At 36.5% G+C, this 26,368-nt stretch overlaps 1 protein-coding gene and 1 pseudogene across 10 annotated transcripts in view; both read left to right on the forward strand.

Moving 5' to 3' along the window:
- NFAT5 (nuclear factor of activated T cells 5) overlaps positions 1–26,368 on the forward strand; it is a 126,829-nt gene that overhangs the window by 95,187 nt on the left and 5,274 nt on the right. For 8 of the 10 annotated variants that reach the window (XM_007129030.4, XM_007129035.4, XM_028478043.2 and 5 more), the window contains 7 exons: positions 859–1,049; positions 2,566–2,738; positions 8,456–8,590; positions 8,716–8,768; positions 12,918–13,050; positions 18,018–18,101; positions 25,955–26,103. In XM_007129030.4, the coding sequence (XP_007129092.2) occupies positions 859–1,049; positions 2,566–2,738; positions 8,456–8,590; positions 8,716–8,768; positions 12,918–13,050; positions 18,018–18,101; positions 25,955–26,103 (918 nt within the window). The remainder of the gene's footprint in view (positions 1–858; positions 1,050–2,565; positions 2,739–8,455; positions 8,591–8,715; positions 8,769–12,917; positions 13,051–18,017; positions 18,102–25,954; positions 26,104–26,368) is intronic. The other 2 variants (XM_007129031.4, XM_007129032.4) reach the window with 1 other exon arrangement.
- Positions 20,587–23,670, forward strand: LOC102978949 (proline-rich protein 13-like; annotated as a pseudogene).

Below are 26,368 nucleotides of genomic sequence, written 5' to 3' on the forward strand. Positions count from 1 at the left end.
CAGAGATACAGTTATTCTTGGATAGAAAAGATATATGAGTTTTTTTTTAAGCACTTTGATGTGGATTGTACAAGTTATTTTGCGATTTTCTGCATTCTGTATTAGCAGCTTCAATGTTTACAAACCTTATCAAGAACCAGCATTGGAAACATTTGTTCCCAAATGTTCTTTTAAATATTTATTTATTCTTCAGCATCCAAATTATAATTTAATTTATGAAGGCTTGCTAGAGACCTGTAATGACCCATAGGTCCTGGTTTGAACCAGCAGTTTTTCAGACCATAATGTTTTGGCCCAGGATTTTGTGATGTTGTATATATGTATCTAGTCTATGAAAATGAGCTCCATCCCCCTAGTATTTATATAGCTGCACTTCAAACACTTTCCTACTCAAACAGCTTTAACAGAGTAAAAATTTGTAGATGTACTCTCATTTGATGATGATGATAATGATGCCACTAGCACAGTTTAGTGAATTTTCCATTAGTGGTGGTGGTAAATCCTGAATAACCCACGTGCTTTGGCAGTCCGTAAATTTATAAATACCTTAAAGGATTGTGTATTCATTCTCACCTGCTTGTACAAATTAATTACAAATGATAATTTATCATTAAACATCTAAAATTTTAGTTAAAATGTGATTATTGCAGAACTAAAACTTAGAGTTTTCTGCAAAAATTTAGCCAATTTTCCTTTATGAAAATATTTTACCTCTGTTTTTCTGGAAGACTTGTTATTTCTTTATTGTAATCCAGTTATAAATATAATAATATAGGACTTGGTCTTAAATGTTTGATTTTACAATTAGATTATTTGAAATGCTGATTAGTGTTTATGCTCCATGTTATCTCACTCCAGCTGGAAGGCCATAATGAGCCAGTAGTGTTGCAGGTGTTTGTGGGCAATGACTCTGGTCGAGTGAAACCACATGGATTTTATCAGGCCTGCAGGGTAACTGGGCGAAATACAACTCCCTGCAAAGAAGTGGACATTGAAGGCACTACTGTTATAGAAGTCGGCCTTGATCCGAACAACAATATGACACTGGCGTGAGTACTTAGTAAAAAAATTTTTTGTTAATTCATTACACTTTTGCAGTAGGCAGGAAAATTTTTTAGTTTCTAATGTATAAAAGATGTTGAGTATTGTATTGAAATGTTTTAAACATAAAAAATAAAAGGAATAGTTTATTGCAGAATGGTAATGGGTGAAAACGAACTCTTTTGCCCTTTGCTAGGGAATTCCCATAGTGAAAGACAAGGATATAAAAGCCAAGTGGAATGCTGGCTTTTTGGAAAATAATACAGACTTATATGTTGGAATTAATAATATTAACATTAAAAAGTAAAATTACAAACAATTTGATTTGCTTTCCTAAATTCTCTTTTGTTAGTGTTTGCAGTAGAAACTGACAGAGATCATTCATGGTGCCTTGACCCATCTTGGTATGAAAAAGCATATTGCTGGTCTAAATTTATCTTCTGTTGCTATTTTCCTATGTTAAAAAAAAAATTATGTCCTGGGACTACCTATTTTTCATCGTATGCATTTTCATTTCCTGAAATATATTAGAAATGATTTAAATTAATTTTTTTTCCTTAATCCTTTTATTAAGGACCTTTAATCCTAACAGTAACCGTAACAGCAGCAAATATTGATATGGGATAGACCTGTTTTGTAATTATCCATATTGGATAGCTAAAGACTTTTCTCTACTTGGTTTTCAGGGTTTTTTTTTGCTTTTTGAAAACCATTTTGAATAAGTTAGTAAGAGGATAGTTTGAAAAGGGAAATTTTCAAACATATTTAGTGAAGGTTTATTTTTTAACTTCTGAAATTGTAAAAATAAATGTATATGGTGGAAGATAGGGAGTTACTGATTATAAAAATAGTACTTATTCCTTATAAGTTGAAAATTAAGATTAATAAAAATCTCAATAAAATTTAGTAGTAATAAAAAGCTAAAAACATACCCCGTAAACGCCAACTTCAAACTTAATAGAACTAATTACTGTTTTGACACTTATTTTTCCATCCTTTTTTCTGATAAAATTGCGATGATACTCTACTCACTGCTTTGTAACCTGCTCTTCACTTATCATGAGCATTTTCCCATAACATTAAATATTAATTATAGCATATGTTTTAATGGCTGTGCAGTGTTACATTTTGGGGGGAGACAGTTACTAATTTTTTTCAAGTAAAATCCATTTCTCTATTTTAATATCTGAATTAAGTGCAAAAAGAAAGAGGATAAATTTAATTTTTTAAAGCAAAAGTACCCCTTGTAAACCATTACTTACATTCAGATTTTGAAATAGTGATTTTACTTCTGTACTATTTTTTCCATTATTATTATAAATGAAAAGTTGACGAGATGAGAAGTTATGAATATTCAGAACTTACCCTTCTCTGTTTTTTTGAATTTGGAACCATATAATTATATTACATACTCAAAAATTAACAAGGAAGCAAATTATGTTTAAAAAGAAAACTTGTTTGATTAAGAATATTGTACTATTCATACAACAGAAAATATCAGTTAATATATTTTTTCTGTATTAGGGTGGACTGCGTAGGGATATTGAAATTGAGGAATGCTGATGTTGAAGCCAGAATAGGAATTGCTGGTTCCAAGAAAAAAAGCACTCGTGCCAGATTGGTTTTTCGAGTTAATATCACAAGGAAAGATGGCTCCACTTTGACACTGCAAACACCCTCTTCTCCGATTTTATGTAGTAAGTAAGAAAATATGGAGATATTAAATATATGGAGTTTCTTTTTCATTTTCTATTAATCTTTTGATATCTCTAAATATCAGTTGTTTTTCATACTCCAGCTTGTGATCATGAAAAATTTGAAACATTTTCAAAGCTATAGTTAAATTTTCTAGGCTAAATTAAAGGTGGGTAATTTCTAATAAAATTCAAAAGGAATGTAGCATTTTGTGGTTTCCTCTTATCATCCTATACTGATTTAAAAAGTAATTTGAACAGTTGGCCTGAAGTAAATTGCAAAGCCACAGGATTTTCACAGCATCTTCACAGTGTGATAAATCTCTGTGATTCTAAGTGTTTTGTATTAGAATGTAAGAAACAATAAGGTAAGCAGAACTTTGTAAATATATAGCAGTTGGGGTTCTGATTACAAATTAAAGTATTATAGTATAGTGGGAAATGAAATTCTTACTTTGCTAACCTTGGCATAGAAAGTAAATGACGTGTGTGTGTAATTTTTTTTTTTTGGCTGTGTTGGGTCTTCGTTGCTGTGCATGGGCTCTTCTCTGGTTGTGCAGAGTGGGGGCCACTCTTCGTTGCGGTGTGCGGGCTTCTCATTGTGGTGGCTTCTCTTGTTGTGGAGCACAGGCTCTAGGCTCACGGGCTTCAGTAGTTGTGGCATGTGGCCTCAGTAGTTGTGGCTCGCGGGCTCTAGAGTGCAGGCTTAGTAGTTGTGGCACATGGGCTCAGTAGTTGTGGCTCACGGGCTCTGGAGCACAGGCTCAGTAGTTGTGGTGCACGGGCTTAGTTGCTCCGCGGCGTGTGGGATCTTTCCAGACCAGGGATCGAATCCGTGTCCCCTGCATTGGCAGGCGGATTCTCAACCACTGCGCCACCAGGGAAGTCCGTGTGTGTGTATTTAAATTCAGTCATGTTGTATGTGCTTCAAGATATAGTCTGGTTTCCCTGTAATGAGTATTATTACAAGTAATAAATAGGAAAACTTTTTCCTTTGTACATCCCTTAAGAAGATTTTCATTAACTATTATTTTCTTTGGCCTTGCTTCTGAATTCAAAAGAGCAGAAGAGAGTGAGTTCCATTCACTTGAATTTCCTATTGGGTCGTTATGGGTATTATGACCTTGGTACCCCCAGGATACTTACAAAGCCTTTGTTATTTAATTGTAGCTTAGTTTTGTCAAATTATTTACCTTAGGTAAATCTTATTTTTCCCTTCCTTTCTAATTCATCTCAGAAGTGACTATACCCCTACGTTAGCTTAGCAAACACCCTAATTTTATAAAGAAAGTAGTAAATATCTTTCTGATCTCAAGAGAGCTCATTTGGGGCTTCCCTGGTAGCACAGTGGTTAAGAATCCAAGCCCTGGTCTGGGAAGATCCCACGTGCCACGGAGCAACTAAGCCTGTGAGCCACAACTACTGAGCCCACGTGCCACAACTACTGAGCCCATGTGCCACAACTACTGAGGCCACACGCCTAGAGCCTGTGCTGCACAACAAGAGAAGCCACTGCAATGAGGAGCCCGTGCACCGCAACAAAGAGTAGCCACCGCTCACTGCAACTAGAGAAAGCCCGTGCGCGGCAGTGAAGACCCAATGCAGCCAAAAATTAAAAAATAAAATAAAATAAAAATAAAGAGAGCTCATTTGGATTTCTCTATTTTTCATTATTATGAAAAATTTGTTTTGATACTAGTATTTCCTTGGGCTATTTCTGGATAATGTTCAGTTATAAATATGCTGCTTTTAAAGTTTCTAGATTCCATGTCCATTCTATTGTGTTCAGATAGGGACAGAATAAATAATCTGTAGATGGTTTATTGAGTTATAAAACTTTTCTAATTTAGGTGCTAATTTACCATAAATCAAAATATGTCTCAACTTGAATATTATTAGGATGGAGTTTCAATTTTAGTGGGGCATGTGCAGTTCTTCTTTTACGTGATCTAATACTTTGAGCATGACCATAGCTACTCTATGTTCCACTATGGGTTTATGGTTTGTGTTTATTTCCGTGAATATAACCTTTTTGGCAGGTTTGAGCAGTTGGTGTAGAATGAGAGGTGAAAAGGAAATAGGTTACTGAGAAGGGTTAGAATTGGAATGGGAGGTAGAAAGAAACAGGAAGATGAGAGGGAGGTAGAAAAGGAAGAGGGGCCAAAAGGTTCTAGAGGTGGAAGGGAGGAGAGGAAACAGATACTTGATCTTCCATCTAGAGACACTCAGTGGAAAGAAGGCCTAATGCCAGAATTCACGTTGTGCCTTGTGACCTTAGAAAAACAGTCCTGCTTCTACTTGTTGGTTTAACAGTGGCCATTGGATCCATTGTCTTTTTGTTTGTTTGTTGTTAAGGGGATAGAAGAATCATCCCTTTTTACATTCTTCACACCTTTAGATGTCTCCAGACAATACATATATACTAGATCAAATTAAGAATATCAATTTTCATACTTTTTTAGTATCCACCCTTCTATAATAATTTTTTTAATATGGCAAAATTAATCATAGCTTTCTTCAATATAATGTATTTTAGATTTTGTCTTACTAATGCTTATTGTATTAAATCTTACTGAATTTAACGAGTTCCTACTTTCCTTATTTCTAGCTCTTCCACAACTTTAGAGAAGGGGTAATATCATTGAGTAAACTTCTTCTCTTCACAGACATTAAAAAGCTTTACTAATTCTTTTGACAGGTTGAAATATTTGCTTTGTTATTTTTCAGTATTCAGATGTTCAGTATTCAGATGTTCATTAATTTTTTTCAGCTTTTTATTTTTTTTAATTTTTGGCTGTGTTGGGTCTTTGTTGCTGCGTGAGGGCTTTCTCTAGTTGTGGCGAGCAGGGGCTGCTCTAGGCATGCAGGCTTCAGTAGGTGTGGCGTGAGGGCTCAGTAGTTGCAGCTCGCAGGCTCTAGAGCGCAGGCTCAGTAGTTGTGACAAACGGGCTTAGTTGCTCCACGGCATGTGGGATCTTCCCGGACCAGGGCTCAAACCCATGTCCCCTGTGCTGACAGGAGGATTCTTAACTACTGTGCCACCAGGGAAGTCCCTCAGCTTTATTTTTGAGGCTGCTATTAGAACAGCATCTAAAAGCACATTGTTTTTTATAATACCAGAAAGGTGCCTGCTTTTTTTGTTACAGTTTTTTAAAGCAATGTGATCACTTTCAAGAGTCAGCTTACTAATTACTTAAAGATAAGAATAAAACAGTTAATGCGTAAATAATCCTGACTTCAGTTCTGTTTAGTATGGAGTATGTCCTGTTAGGTAACCATTAAACTTTTTAATAGAAAAGACCTTTTAAGGTCAAAAGTTAGAAGTTAAATTATCTTGAACAGACTAGTTCTTTGTGTAATGTAAATACAAATATATAAAAGATAAATACACATTGTACCTACAGAGGGGCCTCATTTGGCCATCTTAAGCCTTTAATACATAAAAGGAAAAAATGAGGTAGGAAAAATGTTTTGATAATCATGAGTGAAGTGGAATTTCCATACAAGTATTTTGAAAGTGGGGGGGAAAGGTTATAAACTTTCCATTCATTTTGTTAATACAATATGTGCATATAATTTTGCACCTCTTATTGTTTTCTAATCAAAATAATATTTATAATATTTTTCTTGAATGTCGTATAAAAACAAGTATCTAGTTCCAGTGTTACTCCAAAAAGTTATAAATTCACTTAAGTTCACTTAATTCTTTAAAAGGGTATGTAATTACCAGTGTATGACCAGTAACTGTTTCCATTCTGTTCATACATTAACCCTGTGGGTTCCAGACAGTGTATATGTTTATACAATCACAGTTTCTTTTAAACTCAGACATTGCTGAAAATATTATTTGCCATTCAGATATTGAATTAGGATAAGATACTTGCTTGTATTAATAAGTGAGGCTAAACGGTGCTACAGTAACAAACAACCAAAAAAATCTAAGTGGCTTACACGACAAAGTTTTACTTCTTCCTCATTTTATGATAATATTGGGTGTAGTTTGGAAGCAGCTCCATTTTCTTCACTCTGGGAACCAGGCTTTAGAAGCTGCCCCTTTCTGGGATATTGCCATTTTTGTAGTGGAGGAAGATGGTAGAACTGTGTGGGGCTCTTAAAGCCTGGAAGTGGCACATTACTTCAGTTCACATTTCATCATACTAACAAGTCACATGGCCAGTCCTTACATGAGTGGAGCAAGAATGACGTTGAGTGGAGCAAGAGCCTTCCCACAAGGAACGGCAGGTCTAGGGAAAGAGGGGCAATAAATATTTTGACAAGGATAATTTCCCATATTACTTTCTTGTAAAGATAAAATTAACATTAAATATGTAAGTATTTAATGAGAAAAAAACTTAAACTTTTCCTAAAGTTTAATAGACTATCTCATTAATTTAGAAGTTGATGAGTTATACAGCCATGTTAAAGTTTACCTTTGCAGTATATATGTTGTTAGGGTTTACTAAAACAACAATTCTATTTCAAAGTGCTTAATCTTAAGGAAGCAGGTTTTTGAGTACCTAAAAGGTATGTATTTGCATTAACCAGTATCCCAGGGAGTATTCTGGTGGAAAACTAGTCCTTAGGCGTCAATATGGAAGAATGTTTCTGGAGTCAGATATGTTGGGGGGACTGTGTACTGTACCCACTTCTTGGATATTTACAGTGTACATCAGAATGTGAAATGCTTGGAGAAATCCTATTCATTTAGCTTTGCTTAACTCAGTAATTCCCAGATACACTTACTTTGGAACCTGTTTTACTAAGCAGTACATATTAAATTTTCTTAAGGAAATCATGACATGAGGAAGTTGGTAGGCCAGTTACAATGTCTTAGATCTGGCTCCTGTTTAGTACTAGTCAACCTCTTTGTTAATTGTACTAGTGGTTAGTTAGTCTTTTTTTTTTTTTTTTTTTGGTGCGGCACGCGGGCCTCTCACTGTTGTGGTCTCTCCCGTTGCGGAGCACAGGCTCCGGTCACGCAGGCTCAGCGGCCATGGCTCACGGGCCCAGCCGCTCCGCGGCATGTGGGATCTTCCCGGACCAGGGCACGAACTCGTGTCCCCTGCATCGGCAGGCGGACTCTTCAACCACTGCGCCACCAGGGAAGCCCAGTTAGTCTTTGTAATTGAAAAACAAGTGCATTTAATCTTTAACCTCAGGGTAACCTAGTTCAAGGAGATCCCCTCGTAGAAAGAATTGCTCTGAATTGCATTCAGTCTGTTTTCAGGTGTTCTTTTGGTTTAGGGCCTGAGTCCTGTGTCTAGATCCTTAAAGATGCCCTCAATACTACCCATAGGCTCACATTGCCTCAGAAGTCTTGTAATGGCATAGCATAGCTGACATTTTTAAGGTTAGGATTGTGAGATAAATTTGTTTTTAAATTGAATTTTTTAAAAATATTAAGACAAAACATGACCAAATTCATATTTTACACCTTTTTTTGTTCATGTAATGAGAAAACAAAGATGACATCTAATAAATTAAAATGTCATCACAGACATTAATCCATCCCTATAAAATCTGACAATAGTCATTAAAAATTAATAGACTTCTGTTTTTTCTTTGCTTTCTGTTATGGTAAAATTTAATATGCAGAATAAAAGAAGTCAAATTCAGGGGTCAACAAAGACAACTTATAGAACTGGATAATTGAGAGTTGATTTTAGATAAGAAGTAAGTGTTGGTGGTTCTTTTTATGGAATGCTTATATATATCTACAGCTCAGCCAGCAGGAGTGCCAGAAATCTTAAAGAAGAGCTTACATAGCTGTTCAGTGAAAGGAGAGGAAGAAGTATTTTTAATCGGCAAGAACTTTCTGAAAGGAACTAAAGTTATTTTCCAAGAAAATGTTTCTGGTAAGTAGGCACAATACTGCCTTAGAAATTGTTGCATGTTTCACTTTGTTATAAATATATAGTTGTAGCTACAAAGTAAAAAATTTTTCACAATTTTAGTAAGTCACTGTTTTTATTTCAATCAGATGAAAACTCTTGGAAGTCAGAAGCTGAAATTGACATGGAATTATTTCATCAGGTATAATTTAAACTTTGTATAGTTTGATTGTTTACTCTCTGAGAAATTGAGTTTTGCTCCAAAATTTTCCTGCATTAACAAATTTCTTTATATGGGGTTGATGTAAATCATTTAAAGTTTCTTTCTTGGGTTTCTTTAACTGAAATAGATTTATTCCACTGATGCTAGAAGTGACAGTTCTCTATTTGAAAAAATTAAGAGCATTAGCAAATTACCCTTGTTAATGAACGAAAGATTTCTTTCCTAATATTTATTTGCTCTGAGGATTTGGATTATCTTAACGTACTATATTTAGTTAAATCAAAGAGAAACATTTATTGAGTACCTGCTATGTGCCAGGTGTTTCATACTTGTTAGTTACCATTTTGCATTCAGAAGCACTACTTGTTACACTTAAAGAGTCTATATTTGTAGGACCTTGCTATATATTGTTTTCCAAATAACAAGGAGAAAAAGTTTGAAAACAAGGATAAAGAACTGACTTAAGCATTAGTATATAGAGCAGATAAGACCAACCTCATAGAAATTGAAACAAAAGAGAAAGACAAACTTATGAGTAAATCAGATATAAGGCATATGCAGAAGACTGGTATGTATTAGTACAGTTCATAAAGAACAGAGAAGCAAAAGAACACAAATCAGAGCCAGCCAAAGGGAGAGACACATAAAGTAAGGTCTGGGAGGGTCCTGAAGGTGAAGCTTCCTGTCCTCAGGGCTGCCTTACCCTCTCAGCACATTGATGTGTGACAACATAGGCAGTACATACAGAGTACTGCCTGTTAGGAAACTCATCCAAGCTATTGGTATTCAGAGTTTTTATTTGGGTTGGATCACATACTGCCCGTGCAGCTAACCTTTAGTCTCCAGTTCCCCCAGAGGTTGGAAATGATACGACATGTTTCAAAGCTCTCTTCATAAATTACATTGTTAGACTTTTCAGTGGCCAAAGCCCCTAAACAAACAAAGATACTTCTGTCAGACAGGACATTCTAGGGGCCTAGAGATCACCTCCCAGTAGCCAAGGGAAAAGACTAGACCTCACTTGGAGTTAAATTAATTCTTCACTACATAGTATCATGTAAGGTGGAGCTTCCTGTATACCTAGACAACTGCTATGCAGAAAGTTTTCCTCTAGCCTATGCTACTACATGCTGTCAAGAAGAGATGGTAGGACTCAGCAGCCATTCCTTTGTCACATTTACCATCAGATAATCTCTGCTAAACTAGTCTTAACTGAAATTCTAGTACCTGCTTTGTCACTAACAATCTGTGTTACCTGTGTAAGACAAGTCTCTCTTTTGCCCCAGTTTTCTAATCTATAAGATAAACTCTTTTACTAGATTATTTGAGGTTCCTTCTTACTCTGGCATTTTATGATTTCTTGTATAACTTGTTGAGCAGACAATTCCCACTTCAGAGCTTGTAAGCTCTGAAAAAGATTATCTGCTGGAAAAAAGAAAGTTGTTACTTTGAATCCAAGCAGATTTTTCTAAGAAATTAAAATTCAGGGACTTCATGGTGGTCCAGTGGCTAAGACTCCGCACTCCCAATGCAGGGGACCCAGTTCAATCGCTGGTCAGGGAAGTATTATAGATCCTACATGCATGCTGCAACTAAGAGTTCGAATGCCGCAACTAAAAGATCCCGCATGCTGCAACTAAAACACGGCACAGCAAAAATAAATAAATAAATAAATATTTTTTTTAAAGATAAAGAAATTAAATTTCAGATATTCTTCTCTTTTTACCTCAGAGAACATTCTGCCTGCTCCACAGTTCTCCCAATCCTTTGTATGTTTTGTCTGTATTGTACTCCTAGCTCAGTGGTAGTTAATTGCTCTTAATTTTTGAGAGTAGTATTTTTAAAAAACTTACTATCACTACCTACAATTTACTTAGTTTTTAATTCAAATCACTTGCAGAATTTCTGGATTCCGATTGAGGAAGTAAGAACAATTAGTATGAAAATAGGTTCATTTGGCTTTTAAAAGGTTTCGGGGGCTTCCCTGGTGGCGCAGTGGTTAAGAATCTGCCTGCCAATGCAGGGGACACGGGTTTGAGCCCTGGTCCAGGAAGATCCCACATGCCACAGAGCAACTAAGCCCATGCACTACATCTGCTGAGCCTGCACTCTAGAGCCCGTGAGCCACAACTACTGAGCCCGTGTGCCACAACTACTGAAGCCCACGCACCTAGAGCCCATGCTCCACAACAAGAGAAGCCACCACAATGAGAAGCCCGCGCACTGCAACAAAGAATGGCCCCCGCTCTGTGGAACCAGAGAAAAGCCCACGCACAGCAATGAAGACCCAGCGCAGCCAAAAAATAGAATAAATAAAATAAAATTAAAATAAATAAATAAAAGGTTTCAAATTAGATTTGCTTAAATATGCTCTCCAAAGCAAGGGGAGTAAAAGGTTTGTTTAAATAAAATATGCATCTGACTTTTAGATACTAATTCTGTTACTAATTACCAAGAAACAAGTTTTTATTCAGAAGAATAATTTCAGTTACTGAGTTTGCCAAATATATAATTTTAAGACCGGGAAGATACTTCACAAGTCCATCCATTCAACCATCTCCTTAACGGTAGGTAGGACTGCTTTGTGATGTAGTTGCAGTGTTTAAACAAAGGAAGGTGGGCAAGATTTTAAGATTCTGTTTCTTAGAAGTTGGATCACTGCAGGTACATTTTTTGATGGCCTCATGTGCAATTGAGTATGTGCATTCAGATTTTTGCCCCCTAATACCTGTGGATGTACACACATTTATATATGTTTTTCCACCTGAATTAAAAGTGTGATTTTTTTTGAGATGGCTAACTGGACTCAGGAAGCATTCTATTAATGCCATAAATAAGAAGCTATTTTTAAATGTATAATGTGACTATTTCAGAGAGTGTTTTAAGATGACTTAGAAACAAATTAAGTGCTCAAAAATCAAAATCTTGGCCTCATTTGTCACATGTTCTACTCAACTGAGTCAACCAACTACCATAGTCTAACTAAGTAAAAAAATGTCATCACATTCACTTCATCCTCAGCTATCACCATTGGCCTCCTGCATATCACTTACTCAGTATAAAAAGGATAATCACTACCCCTTGATATTCCTTCCCAATACGACAACATACTAGGGAAGAAGAGAACAAGTCAAATGTGGTTCATTGTGTCTTCTAAGAAGAATAAGTGCTGCTGAAGCATTTATGGAACTCTTCCTTTCTCTTAAAAGGATGCTTCTACCACTATTTTCACATACAAAAAAATGACTTTGATCTACTGAGGTTTGGGTAAACTGAACCCTGTTGACTTTAAATGAGAATTAAAGCGGTTAGGAAGCAGTGAACTGCATTGCGAAGTATTGATACATCTCACTGTTAAGGTTTACAAAACATGGTAACTGACATTGTGCTTGGTGGACATATTTTTTTCCTGAATATACATTCTTTTTTTCGACAAATATATTTGAGTATATTTTGTGTGAGGTGCTTAACCATGGAGACAGAATGAAGAACAGAACATCCTAGGTTCTCATGGAAGTTACATTCTTGTGGTTGGAGAGGGATAAAAAACAAGCAGATAATCACAGTAATTTCAGGTGGTGATAAGTGCTGTTTTAGAAATAAACAAGATTATGTGGTCAGATTGGAGAGGGGTGCTACTTTAAATAGGATGGTCAGAGAGGGCTTCTCTGAGGAGATGACATTTGAATGAGACCTGAAAATGGGTAAGGAACTATCCATTTGAAGAGGTAAAGGAAGAGTTTTCCAGTGAGAGAGAACAGAAAGTTGTAAAGGCTCTGAGGTAAAAATGAATTTAGTGTGTTAAAAGAATGAATTTACTGTGTTAGTGTAAGAAGGTCAGTGTGACTGGAGTGTAACAAGCTGGAGGAGAAGGGGAATGAGATAAAGTTGACAGGGCAGGGACTTTGTAAGCCATTGTAAAACATTGGTATTTTACCTTAAAAGCAGTTTTAAGATTAATGTCCTGATGCCCGTGAACCTGAGCTTTTAAATACTACGTTTTTTCCCCTAGTCAGACTTTTTAAACTTTACAACTAACAGGAAATGTACTTAATTATAATATTTTATTTCAAAATTTTAATTTAAACATTACTGCTTTTCTGACTCTTGTAATTTTCTTTCAATTAGAATCATCTTATTGTGAAGGTTCCCCCATATCATGACCAACATATAACTTTGCCAGTATCAGTGGGAATATACGTAGTGACCAATGCTGGAAGATCTCACGATGTTCAGCCATTCACTTACACTCCAGACCCAGGTATGTCAAAATAAAAAGTTCTGAATCAAAAGGAATAATTAACTTCTAGTTCTTTGGAAGAATATGAAGAAGACCAGCCAACTTAAAAGAGAAAGTTGTGTGCTAAGATGAATTGATATCAGTATTTTTTGAAGATGGCATTATTTCCTAAGAAGATGGCCACCAAACACTGCTTTTACTCATATTAAGGGAACTGTTTCTGCATTATGCTCTAATAATAAAAGAAAAGCTAGAAATGCTCTGAAGTCACGCTCTCCAGAGTTGTCATACAAGTTACTCCTTGGTAAGAATTACCATTCATTGAGTACCTCTTATGTGCAGAAAGGTGAAAGTGATGACTTTGAGAAACTGCTAATAGTTTTTAGTCTGGCTGGCTTATAGGATGCATTTTGGGAGAGGTGAGAGATCGCTTGGAATGATAAGTGATAATATCACAAATAGAATCATATGCCTGTAACATTTTCAAATTTGTGTTATCAAAAATATCAAAGACTTCTGGTGAATAAATATTTTATATATAATTTTAAGCATTTAGGTAAAAAAGGTGCTTTAGAAACCAGAGCAGTTGCTTATAAATTTATATCTTTGGGTAAGAAGTGTCCTAAGAGGTTTTTGCCTACATTAGTTTAGTTGCCGGAAGAAAAGAAGGCTTTTCCTGGAGAAGCAGAGAGAACATTTTGGAAATGGAAACTCTTCACATGTTTTGTTTACCTAGGCTTGGTTTCTGCCATGCTTACCATGGTTTACTCCATTCCTATCTCAGGCATGCTTTAGAGTTAGAAGTTCTTCCATATCTTTACGTTTACTGATGTTATTCCCAAATGGTTCAGGATTCAGTGAGGTACAAAGTGAAAAATGGTAGCAAGGAAAGAAAGCCATGGCAACAAAAGTGATGGAAACAGTCGCTAGGACAGAGTTATAACTAGTCTTGATAATTACTTTCTATCACTTAATGTGATCTGTTCCCTTTTTGTTCTTTTTAATCATGTCTGAGTTTCACAACATTGGTTATTTCCCACCAGTTTGCTACAAAAGTGTGTCACAGTATAGCACTAATGAAATCCTTCTAGTATTTATCTCAGAATAAAAGATCACAAGTAGAAATTTCAGACAGAAAAAGACAAAGTTTGGAAACAATATACTGGCTTCAACAAAACTAGGGAAGAGGATATTGGTTTATACTTAAAGATGAAATAGTTGATTGTTTTCTTTCTAAGAAGGTCTCAAAAATCCAAGAAAATTTGATTTAAAACTAATGGTAGTTAAAGCATTTTAGTAACTGCTAGTTAATAAATATTAACACTTAGTATTTATGTGAGGAGGAGTTTGCTCATAGGGGGAGAAAAATGGCATACAGTAGTTAGTATATTTGTGTGGGAAGGGAAGAAGGAAGTGTGTGTGGGGGGAGGATAGCCTTAAAGTTTTCACCATCCTGAAAATACTGAGGTTTTGTTGTTTTTGTTTGGTTTTATGATCAATAATAAAGAACTTCAGGACTGTGAAGTGCTTAGCATCAGCACTATGAATCTTCATTTCTTAGTGATGAATGCTGATTATTAAAAAATTCCCTTTAATAAATTGCCAAATAAAACAGCTTTTAAGTGTTCTGTTTTAAAGCCTACACTAATTGGCTATATTTGGCCACATTTAGGCAATCGCTAACATACATTTATTCTTTTAAGTATTTCCCCCTTGTACTGTATATATCATAGATAGCAGTCACCCTCAGAAGCTCTTAATTGAATAAATATATAATATGCAAATTTTATAGTGAGATCCAATGCTTCAGTTTCTGCCTTTATGATATAGCTAATTAAAGAATCTTCCCACAATTTCACTTCTTTATATTTTATAAAATGTGAGCATCTTTTTAGGTGTTCATGTGAGAGAATATGATTTCAGGAAAACTTGGTTATAGAAAATTTGCACTGTCTCATTATGATAAACTAATTGCTTTTGTGATTCATCCAGGGACTGTGGTTAAACATCTGAATAGTCAGTGGTGTATAGTAATTGTAACAGCTAGAACAAGGCCCAGCATAATTTTTGTGAGTCAAGAGTAGAAATGGCAACTGCTACACCATTTTGTCTAAATATTTAAAAGTTATAGATAAAAATAACAAATAATTAAATAAAGTATATTCTATCCTCCTAATTTGACCATAATACCTTCATAATAACCTGGAAGGCCAGATCGAATTGAGGATTTTCAAACTGCTTGGAGGTCCAAACTGGGATATGACAACATGAAGAAAGAGGAATTCCCCAGGCTGGCACCCTTCTTTTCCCTTTCCTGGCTCCATCCTCTACCTGGAGGGCCTTGATGCACTGGTCAGTGCTTGTAAGCTCTGTTCACCCTATTGGCCTAAGATTTCACACATGGTCCATAGAGTAGTTGTGCAGAAAATTTTGGGATCTTGTATACTTGGTACACAGTCTAAAAGTAGGATTGGGGCAGGGGCTCAAGTGTACATAAACTGGCTGGCTCTGCATGCTCTGCCAGACACAAGCCCCTCTAAAGCCTTCTGAGTCTATACTGCCAAAAATACATTGCGTGTACATGCTCTTAGGCACTTACTTTGCAGAGTCGTAAAACCTTTGTTTCATTGCCAGTTAGTCACTGAAGCATTGCTTAGCCATTAATTTGTTTTACTTCCATCTATTAAGACACAGAAATCTCCTTAGTTATTTTTTGCAGTGACTACGTAGTAATTGCTATAAGAAATGGAGGATAAAATATTTATTCATAATTTTTTGTTGCTCTAAAGACAAATGACTAAAACTTGTTTTAAAAGTAGAAATTTAGGGCTTCCCTGGTGGTGCCGTGGTTGAGAGTCCACCTGCCGATGCAGGGGACATGGGTTCGTGCCCTGTAAAGAAAATATTGATAAAGCTACATAAAAATTAAAACCTTCGGGCTTCCCTGGTGGCGCAGTGGTTGAGAGTCCGCCTGCTGATGCAGGAGACACGGGTTCGTGCCCCGGTCCGGGAAGATCCCACATGCCGAGGAGCGGCTAGGCCCATGAGCCATGGCCGCTGAGCCTGCGCGTCCGGAGCCTGTGCTCCGCAACGGGAGAGGCCACAACAGTGAGAGGCCCGTGTACTGCAAAAAAAAAAAAAAAAAAAAAAAAAGTAGAAATTAAAAAATTTTTCAAAGATTAGTTTCCATTTTAAAATCTGTAATTGTTAGAATTAATGTTATGCTTTAGAATTGTCTATGGATTTCTTTTCTCATCAATTCTATTCAATTGATAATTTCATTCAATTGATAGTTCATTCAAATTATCATTTGTTGGACCTCATGTGCAGCGCAGCATGCTTAGATAAATTTTTTAACTTCATTCTTAGGAGATGTGTACATTTTGTCTCTTTATTCACAGTTAAAACTATCTCTTTATATTCTCTATAACCATCATTTTGCATTGTCATGTGAAGAATAAATTGAAAATAAGTTGACTCAATTCCCATTTTGAATAAATTAGGGAATAAATAAAATAAATAAATAAAATAAATACAATGAAAAATAGAAATTAACATCTATTTAAATAAAATTATTATACAGTCATTTTAAGTAAAAACCTGTTTATTTGGAATTTATTTAACTTTACCATTCAGAACTGATCTCTACTCTCACGCTCATTAAATTTAAAGTTTTCATAGTAGATGTACTTGATATGTATAGATATAGTAGTGTAGTAATTCTCCATTAATAATAGCAAAGATTATATTTTCTAAGGCTTGCTAAAAAGAATAATCATAATGTTATAGATTTTGTATATTCATCACAGTTTAAAAACAAATTTAGCTCAATTGATTCTGAATCAGTATTATTTTAAATAAATCATTTATGTAGGTAAATGGTGAATTTCTTTTTCATGCTAGTGTTACAGTATATTTGGTAAGTTTAAAAAATCTCATATCAGTCTTCTACTCATCTCATATCAATATGTGTACTGTTACAAGAAAGATTTTTTTGTGTGTGTGCGCGCAGTACGCGGGCCTCTCACTGCCGTGGCCTCTCCCGTTGCGGAGCACAGGCTCCGGACGCGCAGGAATAAATACAATGAAAAATAGAAATTAACATCTATTTAAATAAAATTATTATACAGTCATTTTAAGTAAAAACCTGTTTATTTGGAATTTATTTAACTTTACCATTCAGAACTGATCTCTACTCTCACGCTCATTAAATTTAAAGTTTTCATAGTAGATGTACTTGATATGTATAGATATAGTAGTGTAGTAATTCTCCATTAATAATAGCAAAGATTATATTTTCTAAGGCTTGCTAAAAAGAATAATCATAATGTTATAGATTTTGTATATTCATCACAGTTTAAAAACAAATTTAGCTCAATTGATTCTGAATCAGTATTATTTTAAATAAATCATTTATGTAGGTAAATGGTGAATTTCTTTTTCATGCTAGTGTTACAGTATATTTGGTAAGTTTAAAAAATCTCATATCAGTCTTCTACTCATCTCATATCAATATGTGTACTGTTACAAGAAAAATTTTTTTGTGTGTGTGCGCAGTACGCGGGCCTCTCACTGCCGTGGCCTCTCCCGTTGCGGAGCACAGGCTCCGGACGCGCAGGCCCAGCGGCCTAGCCGCTCCGCGGCATGTGGGATCCTCCCGGACCAGGGCACGAACCCGCGTCCCCTTCATCGGCAGGCGGACTCTCAACCACTGCGCCACCAGGGAAGCCCAAGAAAGATTTTTTGAAGTTGCGGTTGTTTTTATTTTGTTTTAATAAGTAAGCATATGCTTCTGCCCACTGGGAGACTGGTGCATTTTAGAGCATAGACTGGTGATTATAAAAACTCATCTGAACCTAGAATTTCTGCTAAACAAATAATTTAATAGTGCTTTGTGAGAAGATATTCCAGTTAAAGAATTTTAAGATACATGTTTTGTTAGGATAAGTTTAAATAAATACATTAATCCTTTTTGTTTGTCTTAATAGCAGCAGCTGCTGCTTTGAATGTAAACGTGAAGAAGGAAATATCTAGTCCGGCAAGACCTTGCTCTTTCGAAGAGGCCATGAAAGGTACCAAGTTAATTCTGCTCAAAAATTGTAAATTAGTGATGCTATATATTTTCTCTAGCAAACCTTACTATTTTATTTTCTCTTGTGTACTCAGAACACTTAGCAGGTTATCTTCCATATTGTAAAATAAATACTTGTTTGACTTTACTGAATGCAGAGACTTGCTTCCCAACTTGATATTTCCCTTCATTTACCATATAAACAACTTTTTTTTTAACATATGTTGGAATAGAGGAGTTTTTGTTTTGTTTTGTTTTTTATTCCCTAATATTAAAAATCTTAAAAGTATATATAGAATACAATAATGTATATAAAATAGCTTTATAAAGCTTCTTGCTACCAATAAGAGTAGTACTTGACATTGAGACTAAAGAGACCAAAACAGAAACTATTGGCATTTGAAAAAGTTGCTTTAGGTTCTTTAGGTACCATTCTTTCTTCTGACACCATTATTTCCAAACAGAAAATGAAGATATCTTCAGGATGTTATAATGTGTTTCTCAATTATGATGCTTTTGTGCCATTACATATGAAGATGTCAATTGCATAATGGCCATTGATTTATTCCTGTAATTCTAGCTTTTACTTATATTTTTCTGCCATGAAATTCATATGAGTTAAATTAAATTTTAAAATTTTGTATACTTATATTTTTAAGGGGCGTAATATGCTTAATACATGTTATCAAATACAGTGGATTTTTTTTCCTATTGTCATAGTAAAATTCAGCATTCATATAGATATTCAGTTTAGTATAGCTTGCCATTATAATTTCTATCAACAGTTCCAAAATAGATTAATTAGGAATTATGCACAAGTAAGTGCATAATTATCTGATTTAACTACAGGAAAATGTACAAGTCTCTGCTAGGGATAACCATGGCTAATGTTTCTCGAACATATATTAAATGCTAGGCAGCATTCCACACTCTTTACCAGCATTATCTCATTTAATCTGCCGAAGTCTATGAGATAGGAAATTTATGATTGTCATTTCACAGATGAGGAAATCAAGATTCCATAGAGGAATTTAAAAAGACAGGTCAAGCTTTAGTGTATAAGGTAACATCTAAGCAATAATAATTCAAACGATGTTTATTAGATGAATAATACCATAATTAATCAATCATTAAAGAAAGTCAGGGACATTTGTGGTCTGTCCTTTGCCAACTTTGATGTGTTCCTGCTTCTCTCCAAAAATTCCTTCATGCTTCTTTCATAGAGTATCACGCTGGTGGGACACTAATATAATCCAGTGTGAAATTTCTCATAGTGAAGGTTAAAAGGTTTTAAATCCTATGTTTAATTTTTGATAATAAAATGATTTAGTCATTTGATCAAAATCTTGCAAGCCTCAAAAATGGGTAAGAAACACACATACACATATTATTATTTTTCACAATTCAGACCTTCTTATTTTGACAATTTTATCAACTGAAATCATGTAAAATAATTTTATGAAGATATAAAATTAAATTGAATACTAAACTATCTTATCAGTTAAAATTTTTCATTTGTCATTTTTAAATACAGTATCATTAATTGGAGATTCCTGATAAGTTAAACCACCAATAGCTTTCACCTAGGAATTTCCCTTGACAAATAGCTTATTTTTGTGATTCCTTGAAATCAGAGCTTTGGTATAATGCCCAGGTGCCCTCAGAGAGATTTAATTAGGTATGCTTTAATGATGAAGACTGAGCAACATAAATGACTTTTAAATTTGTGTTATGGCATAATCCTCCACATAACATTCTTTAAAATAGCCATCATTTACAGTAAGATTTAGAACTTGATACACAAATATGACATTATGGCCAGACAGTGAAAGCTTTCGCTCTGCAACAAGTTTCTCATTCCTTGGAGAGGGTTTGCAGGGGGAGGTGGAGAGTAAGGGGGATAACTGCACAACTGCTCAGTGAGATATTAAGGCTAGTGGTAAAGCATCATGATTCATTTTTCAGTTTTACCCAACTGTGTATATATTAACACAAAAGTTATACAAATTAAATAAGATAAAGTGTACAGTGTAAACTATTGTTAACAGCTTCCAGAAAGTTTTCTATATCTATATACGTATGGGAAGATGTAAGTGAAAATTCTAGATAGATCATTCAAAAACTCTGTGATGCAGGTTTAGGACCCAGGGATAGAGTATTGATGTGCAGTCTCTCAGTTTTAGCTTTGTAAAGAGTGGTTAATTGGATGAATGTGAAAAAATAGTTGCCAGCATATGTTTTTCTCTAACTGGTTGCAGTTATGTGAAAAGTTTTAGGAGCTTGTAGGAATCATAGAGATAATGTAATTCAATCTCATTTTACAGGTAAATAAACCAAAATTTAGAGAAGTTAAGTGATTTGCTCAAGGTCACACAGCTAATAACTGACAGAGGTTGCAACTTAGATTTCCCCCAAAACTCTATATTCTTTTTACTCTATTATTTCCATCCCTTATAAATCTTACTTTGTATTTTAACCAAGTGTATTTATGTATGACCTAAGTGCTGCTTGATGACAACAAACTTAGCAAAAATTGTTCTAAGTTTCCAAAATTGTTATTATTTGGCATGGATGGAAGGAGAACACTCTTTAAAAGTTATTTGGCATAAACTATCAAAAACAGTATTCTTCATAAATTCAAATTGATATTGGGATGATTAAATATATCTGTCTAATTTACTTTCTGGGGAATTCCCTGGTGGTGCAGTGGTTAGGACTCCACGCTTTCACTGCCGTGGGACCGGGTTTGATTCGCTGCTCAGGGAACTAAGATCTCGCAGGCCATGGGACATGGCCAAAATAAAAATAATAATTTACTTTCTGGATTTTCTGAATTGGCTTAAAACTTCTCCCCCAACTTCTAGGTAGTACAGACTTTACTTGTTTGTATGTTTTTCCTCCTTCACTAAAATGTAACCTCCAGGTAGTAGGGCTTTATCCATCTTATTCGTCACTGGATCCACATAACCTAGAATAGTGCCTGGAACTTTGTAAGGGCTCATTAAATACATAGTGAAAATGTGGGAAGAAAAGATACTAAAAGCCATTTAGTATTATTTGCAAGTCCGTTAAGATACATTGTAGGTTCTGAGAAAAGATAGTGTAGACTTAGCCCAGGCGGTGGTGTAAAGGTGATGGGACATCTGGATTCCTCAGTTTCCTTCTTTCTCCATTCCTGGATTGGAGGAAACACCTGAACATGTGGAATCCCAATACTGGGCAGCCAGGGCCAAATCCATACCCCCTAACATCGGGTACCCTGGAGGTTGCAGTCCTGCCCATCCACCACCTTTCCTCCAGGCCCCTTTCCCACTCCCCCAGGATCACCCCAGGGAAATTCAGCTTTTCCCCCTAGTGGACCCTGTCATCCTGTGCCACAACCACGTATCCAGGATGCCAACCCTCAGGTCCTTACCCCCCTGCATACCCACCACCTGCCCTTGGCATGCATCCTGTGAATCCTTTGGCTCCTGGCATGGTAGGACCAGGAATGGTGATCGACAAGAGGATGCAGAAGGAAATGAAGAAAGCTCACAAAAAGAAGCACAAACACCACAAGCATGGCAAGCATTTCTCCTCCTCCTCCTCCTCCTCCTCCTTTTCCAGCAGTGACTCTGACTGAATACAGGGCCTGGACCCTTCCCTCAAGTCCCTCCAGTTGTGCTCTCCCGTCAAACTTCAGATGCCATCTTGTACTGGGGGAAATTAGCCCTTGAGTCTCTCCCCTCCCCACCCCTGCAATCTGAGCCTCACTCTGCTTTTCAACCCTAACTGGCTAGGGAAAATGGGAAAAGAATTGGCCATGGGCTAGCAAAGGCCGTATTCTCACTGCTTGGATAGAACTTGTAGCTGATGAGTTTTACAAGAGTTTTACTTTTTGAAGATGGTGAAATTTGAGCAAAATGCTGAAGACAAGTCTAAGATCTGTAAAATGTGATTTTTTACTTCTTTTTGTAATACTTTTGATTGGGGAGATGCTGTGGAAATTTAATTATGGAAAACAAAAAAAACAACCTGTACCTTTCTTGTAATTGTGGCATGCTTGGGTGATTTAGTGGCAAATAAACATTTCCCAGCAGGCCTTTTATTGATTGCACTTACTGCAAGGCTGCTGGGAAGTGGGGCCCATTTGGCTGATGAGCTCTGACTGCCATTTTGGAAACTAATCTCTACTCCTTAGCTCAGTATGCTCTCTCAGGTCCTCCTCTCATCTCCAACTCTCAGTCCAAATAAAGCTGTTTCTCCTGAGGGGGTGGTGGGGGAGATAGTATAGACTCACTTTTCCCTGTTCCTCCTTTCTAAACCTACTTAATACCTTGGAGATATTCAGCAGTATAAAAGGACTTTGAAATATAGAAAGAAGGAATAGGACTGGCTGAAGACCTTAGAACTTACAGAACAACACCAAGCGAGTTACTGGTTTTCTTTTTATCTCCCATTTATCTGAATTGGGCAGCAGTTGCAACTCAGAACTAGCAACAGGCATAGACAAAATAATAAATCTATAAATAAGCATGAAAAGCCTGTCCTCTTTGGCCAAAAAATCAGGAAAGGGAAAGCCCAGTAGAGACTTAGTGGGATGACTCGTACCAAGTGACAGCAGCTGACCCATTAGCAGTGTTTGGGGGCAACCCATCCCCTACCCAAACCTGCAATAGCAACAGCAGAATTTGGAAGGGTTAGCTCACCCCATTTCCCATATCCGCCAACTAGTAATGGACCTGATCTGCCAACAGTGGAACCAGGAGGCCCAAAACACAGGACTCATGTGCCAGCAGCAGCAGGTCAGTATGCCTGCAGGAGTGGCAAGGGCAGAACCCAGGAGGCCAACCCATCCTCCACCCCACAGCAGGCAGCAGCACACAGGCCCCCTCCACCTGCACTGGTGGTACCAGTAGGCCCTGTGTGTCTCTATCCTTCCCCCAACAGTGGAGAGAGACCTAGACCTGGCAGCACCTGGCCCTCCACCAGGGCCATAGTAAGATCCAGACCAAGTGTCTCCCAACCCTCCATCCAATGGCAGAAGGCGATCCAGGGGCAGAAGGTAAACTAGACCAGGGTCTCCCAAACCTCTACCCAGTGGCAGAGAGCTATGCAGCCCAGACCCCACAGTTCTTGACCTTGTACCCAGTGGCAAAAGACAGCCCATGTAGTTGCTTCCCTTCCCCAGCAGCACCAACAGTGATATAACGGGAACCCCATTAGTACCAGGAGACCAGAGAACGTACCAGGAGAACAGAGAACATACCAGGAGAAAGGTTTTCCCTCCTGCAGGTCCAGCACTCCTCACCCCCACCTAATGACACCAGGCAGCCCAGGAAAGCACCTTCCACTCCTGCAGGCAGCACCAGCAGGATTCCAGCTGGAGCTCATGCAAAGCTAACACAACAAGCAGACCAGAATAGGGCTCAGAAAACTAAATTATCATTGGCCATACAAAGACTTTGTGCATATGACCATAGAAAGACTTGTATCTTTGAGCATTAGACAAAAAGTCCTTTCCTTGTTTGTCTATGCTAGTAGACATACCTATTTGTGAATAGTCTCCTTAGGAGAAGTAAAAGACTCCTGCTCAACTTATTCCACCTATTCTCACTTTCCAGAAGAAGAAAAAATCACACTAATGAGAATTAGTCTCTGGGAATTCCCTGGCTGTCCAGTGATTAGGACTTGGACTTTCATTGCCGTGGGCCGGGGTTTGATCTCTTGTCAGGGAACTAAGATCCCACAAGCCGTGCAGTGAGGTCGAGGTCGAGAGGGGGAGAGAGAGAGAGAGAGAGAGGTGGTGGGGGCGGGGGGACAGAGAGAGAGGGAGGGGGAGTGGGAGGGAGAGGGAGAGGGAGAGAATTATTCCCTAAATAAATCTGGGGCAAATATGCATATAGATCTGTTAAGCAGTAACTGTGTAGGTGATGCATTTGTTTGTCAGTGGATATTTATATGCAGTTTCTAATTGAAATGTAATATAAACTTGTTTTTAGATACTGAAAATTTTTAGGCCAGAAATACTATTAATGAAAGTATGTAACACTATAAGATTAACCAAATAGTCCACAACAAACTAAATAGACTACGATAAAGGAAAAGTAAAATTAATTCATTCATTTCTTCATTCAACAAATATTTATTGATTACCTACTATGCATCAGTCAACAACAACAAAATCTCTGCCTTCATGGAACTCACATTCTAATAGAATTCAAAAGCAAGAATAGCAGTTGATATTACAGGGTCAACATAAGACAACACTGATGGTCTTTCAAATTGTCTTGTGGGATGGGCCTGAATTACTTTTAAATGCCTGCCCTGTGCATGATCGGAAGCTTTGTCTCAGACAGAATTGGATTGTGAGTTGAATCATATTGATATTGATAGTATCTAGGTGAAAATAGGTCCAGAGAACTCATGAGTAAATAATTCATTTCTTAGAGTAATAAAGCATAGAATATTGAAAGTTAAATGGGTACTTTTCCCTCCCCCAGTGTAATCAATTTCCATAGGAATTGTTTCTAGCCAGCTGGCTGTGAGATAAGTTGAATAAAGACTAGAAGGTTTCAAATATTTTTAAATCAAAATATTTACAAAGATAACTATCCTGCTCATATACCATATTCCATTTTAAAACCCTCTTTGTAGCCAGGATTTCTTCTCAGTATCAAATTAAGAAATATATGTATAAAAATATCATATCACTATGTTGTACACCTAAGGCTAATATAATATTCTATGTTAATTATAATTCAATAAAAAAAGTTTTAACAGCTGAGCCTTCTGGGGAATCTATATTTCTTTACACAGGGTCTCAAAGTAGTGGTAAACTTTTAGGTCAGAATTTGGCTATATGTTCAATTTAGAAGACTGCCATTAGTGATTATCAGTATGCTCCACTAAGTGCCAAGGGCAGGCTTAAATAGGCAAAAAAGAAGAAAGAGAATCAAGGAGGAAAAATAGTTATAATGAAGTGGTAGAACTTACCTATCTGCTATGTATTGCCTTTCCTTGGTTGTTAATCTATAACTACTTCTGAAAATGGAAGTAGATGGAATCAGAAAAATACTTGCTGGTTTTGCTTTGGAAATTTAATTGGTAAACCTAAAATAGGACTTAAAATTTTTTCTTTTCAGAAGTTTAAGTACTATCTAAAAGAGAAATGTGTTCATGTGTCAACTTGGCAAATTCAAGTTTTCTAAGACATTAATTTAGAAAAGTGAAATCTGTTTGGTTAATTGGTGGCATCTTTTAATGAGAAGCTTGAGTTTCCTTGAGGAAAGAAATGTTCAGACAATCCTATGGCCTTTAAAAAGTTTGGCTTTATACTGCCAGGCAGCCAGATACTAAGAGGAGAACATAACAGTTGTAACTGAGTAGCTTGAACCTCCTGGAGATTTCCAAGCTGTATCCTATAATATATGATGGTCATGTTAAGCAGTGTATTAATTCAGGGCACCTTGGAAGGGTGCTGGGGAGTATCACTTGATAACTGAAATGCTCAATTGTTGATATTTAACTCATAGTCTCAGGCTCTTACCAGGAGTCCTCAGGACACTGCTACTTAAAAAGAGGGAAGGCAAAGAATTCCCTGGTGGTCCAGTGGTTAGGACTCCGTGCTGTCACTGCCAAGGGGCCTGGGTTCAATCCCTGGTCAGGGAACTAAGATCCCACGTGCCGTGCAGTACAACCAAGAAAAAAAAGGGGGGGGCACATTTTGATACACCAGTTTTGTGTCTCATGCTACCATCATAGCATCAAAAAATAGACGTTTAAATCATGACTAATGTCAACACACAGTAGAATGAAATAGTTGATGATTTCAGTTATTTTAAACTTTTCTTTCTTTTTTTGATGTGTGTGCAGCAATGAAAACTGCTGGATGTAACTTAGATAAGGTAAATATTCTTCCTAATGCTCTGATCACTCCACTCATATCAAGCAGTGTGATCAAGAGTGAAGATGTTACTCCAATGGAAGTAACAGCAGAGAAAAGATCTTCCCCTATTTTTAAGGTGAGCTGCATTGACTAGTGCCCCACATGTTAACCTCAAATATAAAAATTGCTATATTTTGAGTAGTTTGATTTCTTTTCCCCATATTTATGCCTTTTACTTCTCCTATTTCTTTTATATCTGTTTCTCTTCGGATTCACTTAATGAATTTTGCTTTGCAGAGTAAATGATTTTATATTCAAATAAAATAGCCTGCAAAGCAACTTCCAATATAATTTTTTTAACATCTTTATTGGAGTATAATTGCTTTACAATGGTGTGCTAG

Source organism: Physeter macrocephalus, chromosome 17 (assembly GCF_002837175.3).
Source record: "Physeter macrocephalus isolate SW-GA chromosome 17, ASM283717v5, whole genome shotgun sequence".
Classification (NCBI taxonomy): domain Eukaryota; kingdom Metazoa; phylum Chordata; class Mammalia; order Artiodactyla; family Physeteridae; genus Physeter; species Physeter macrocephalus.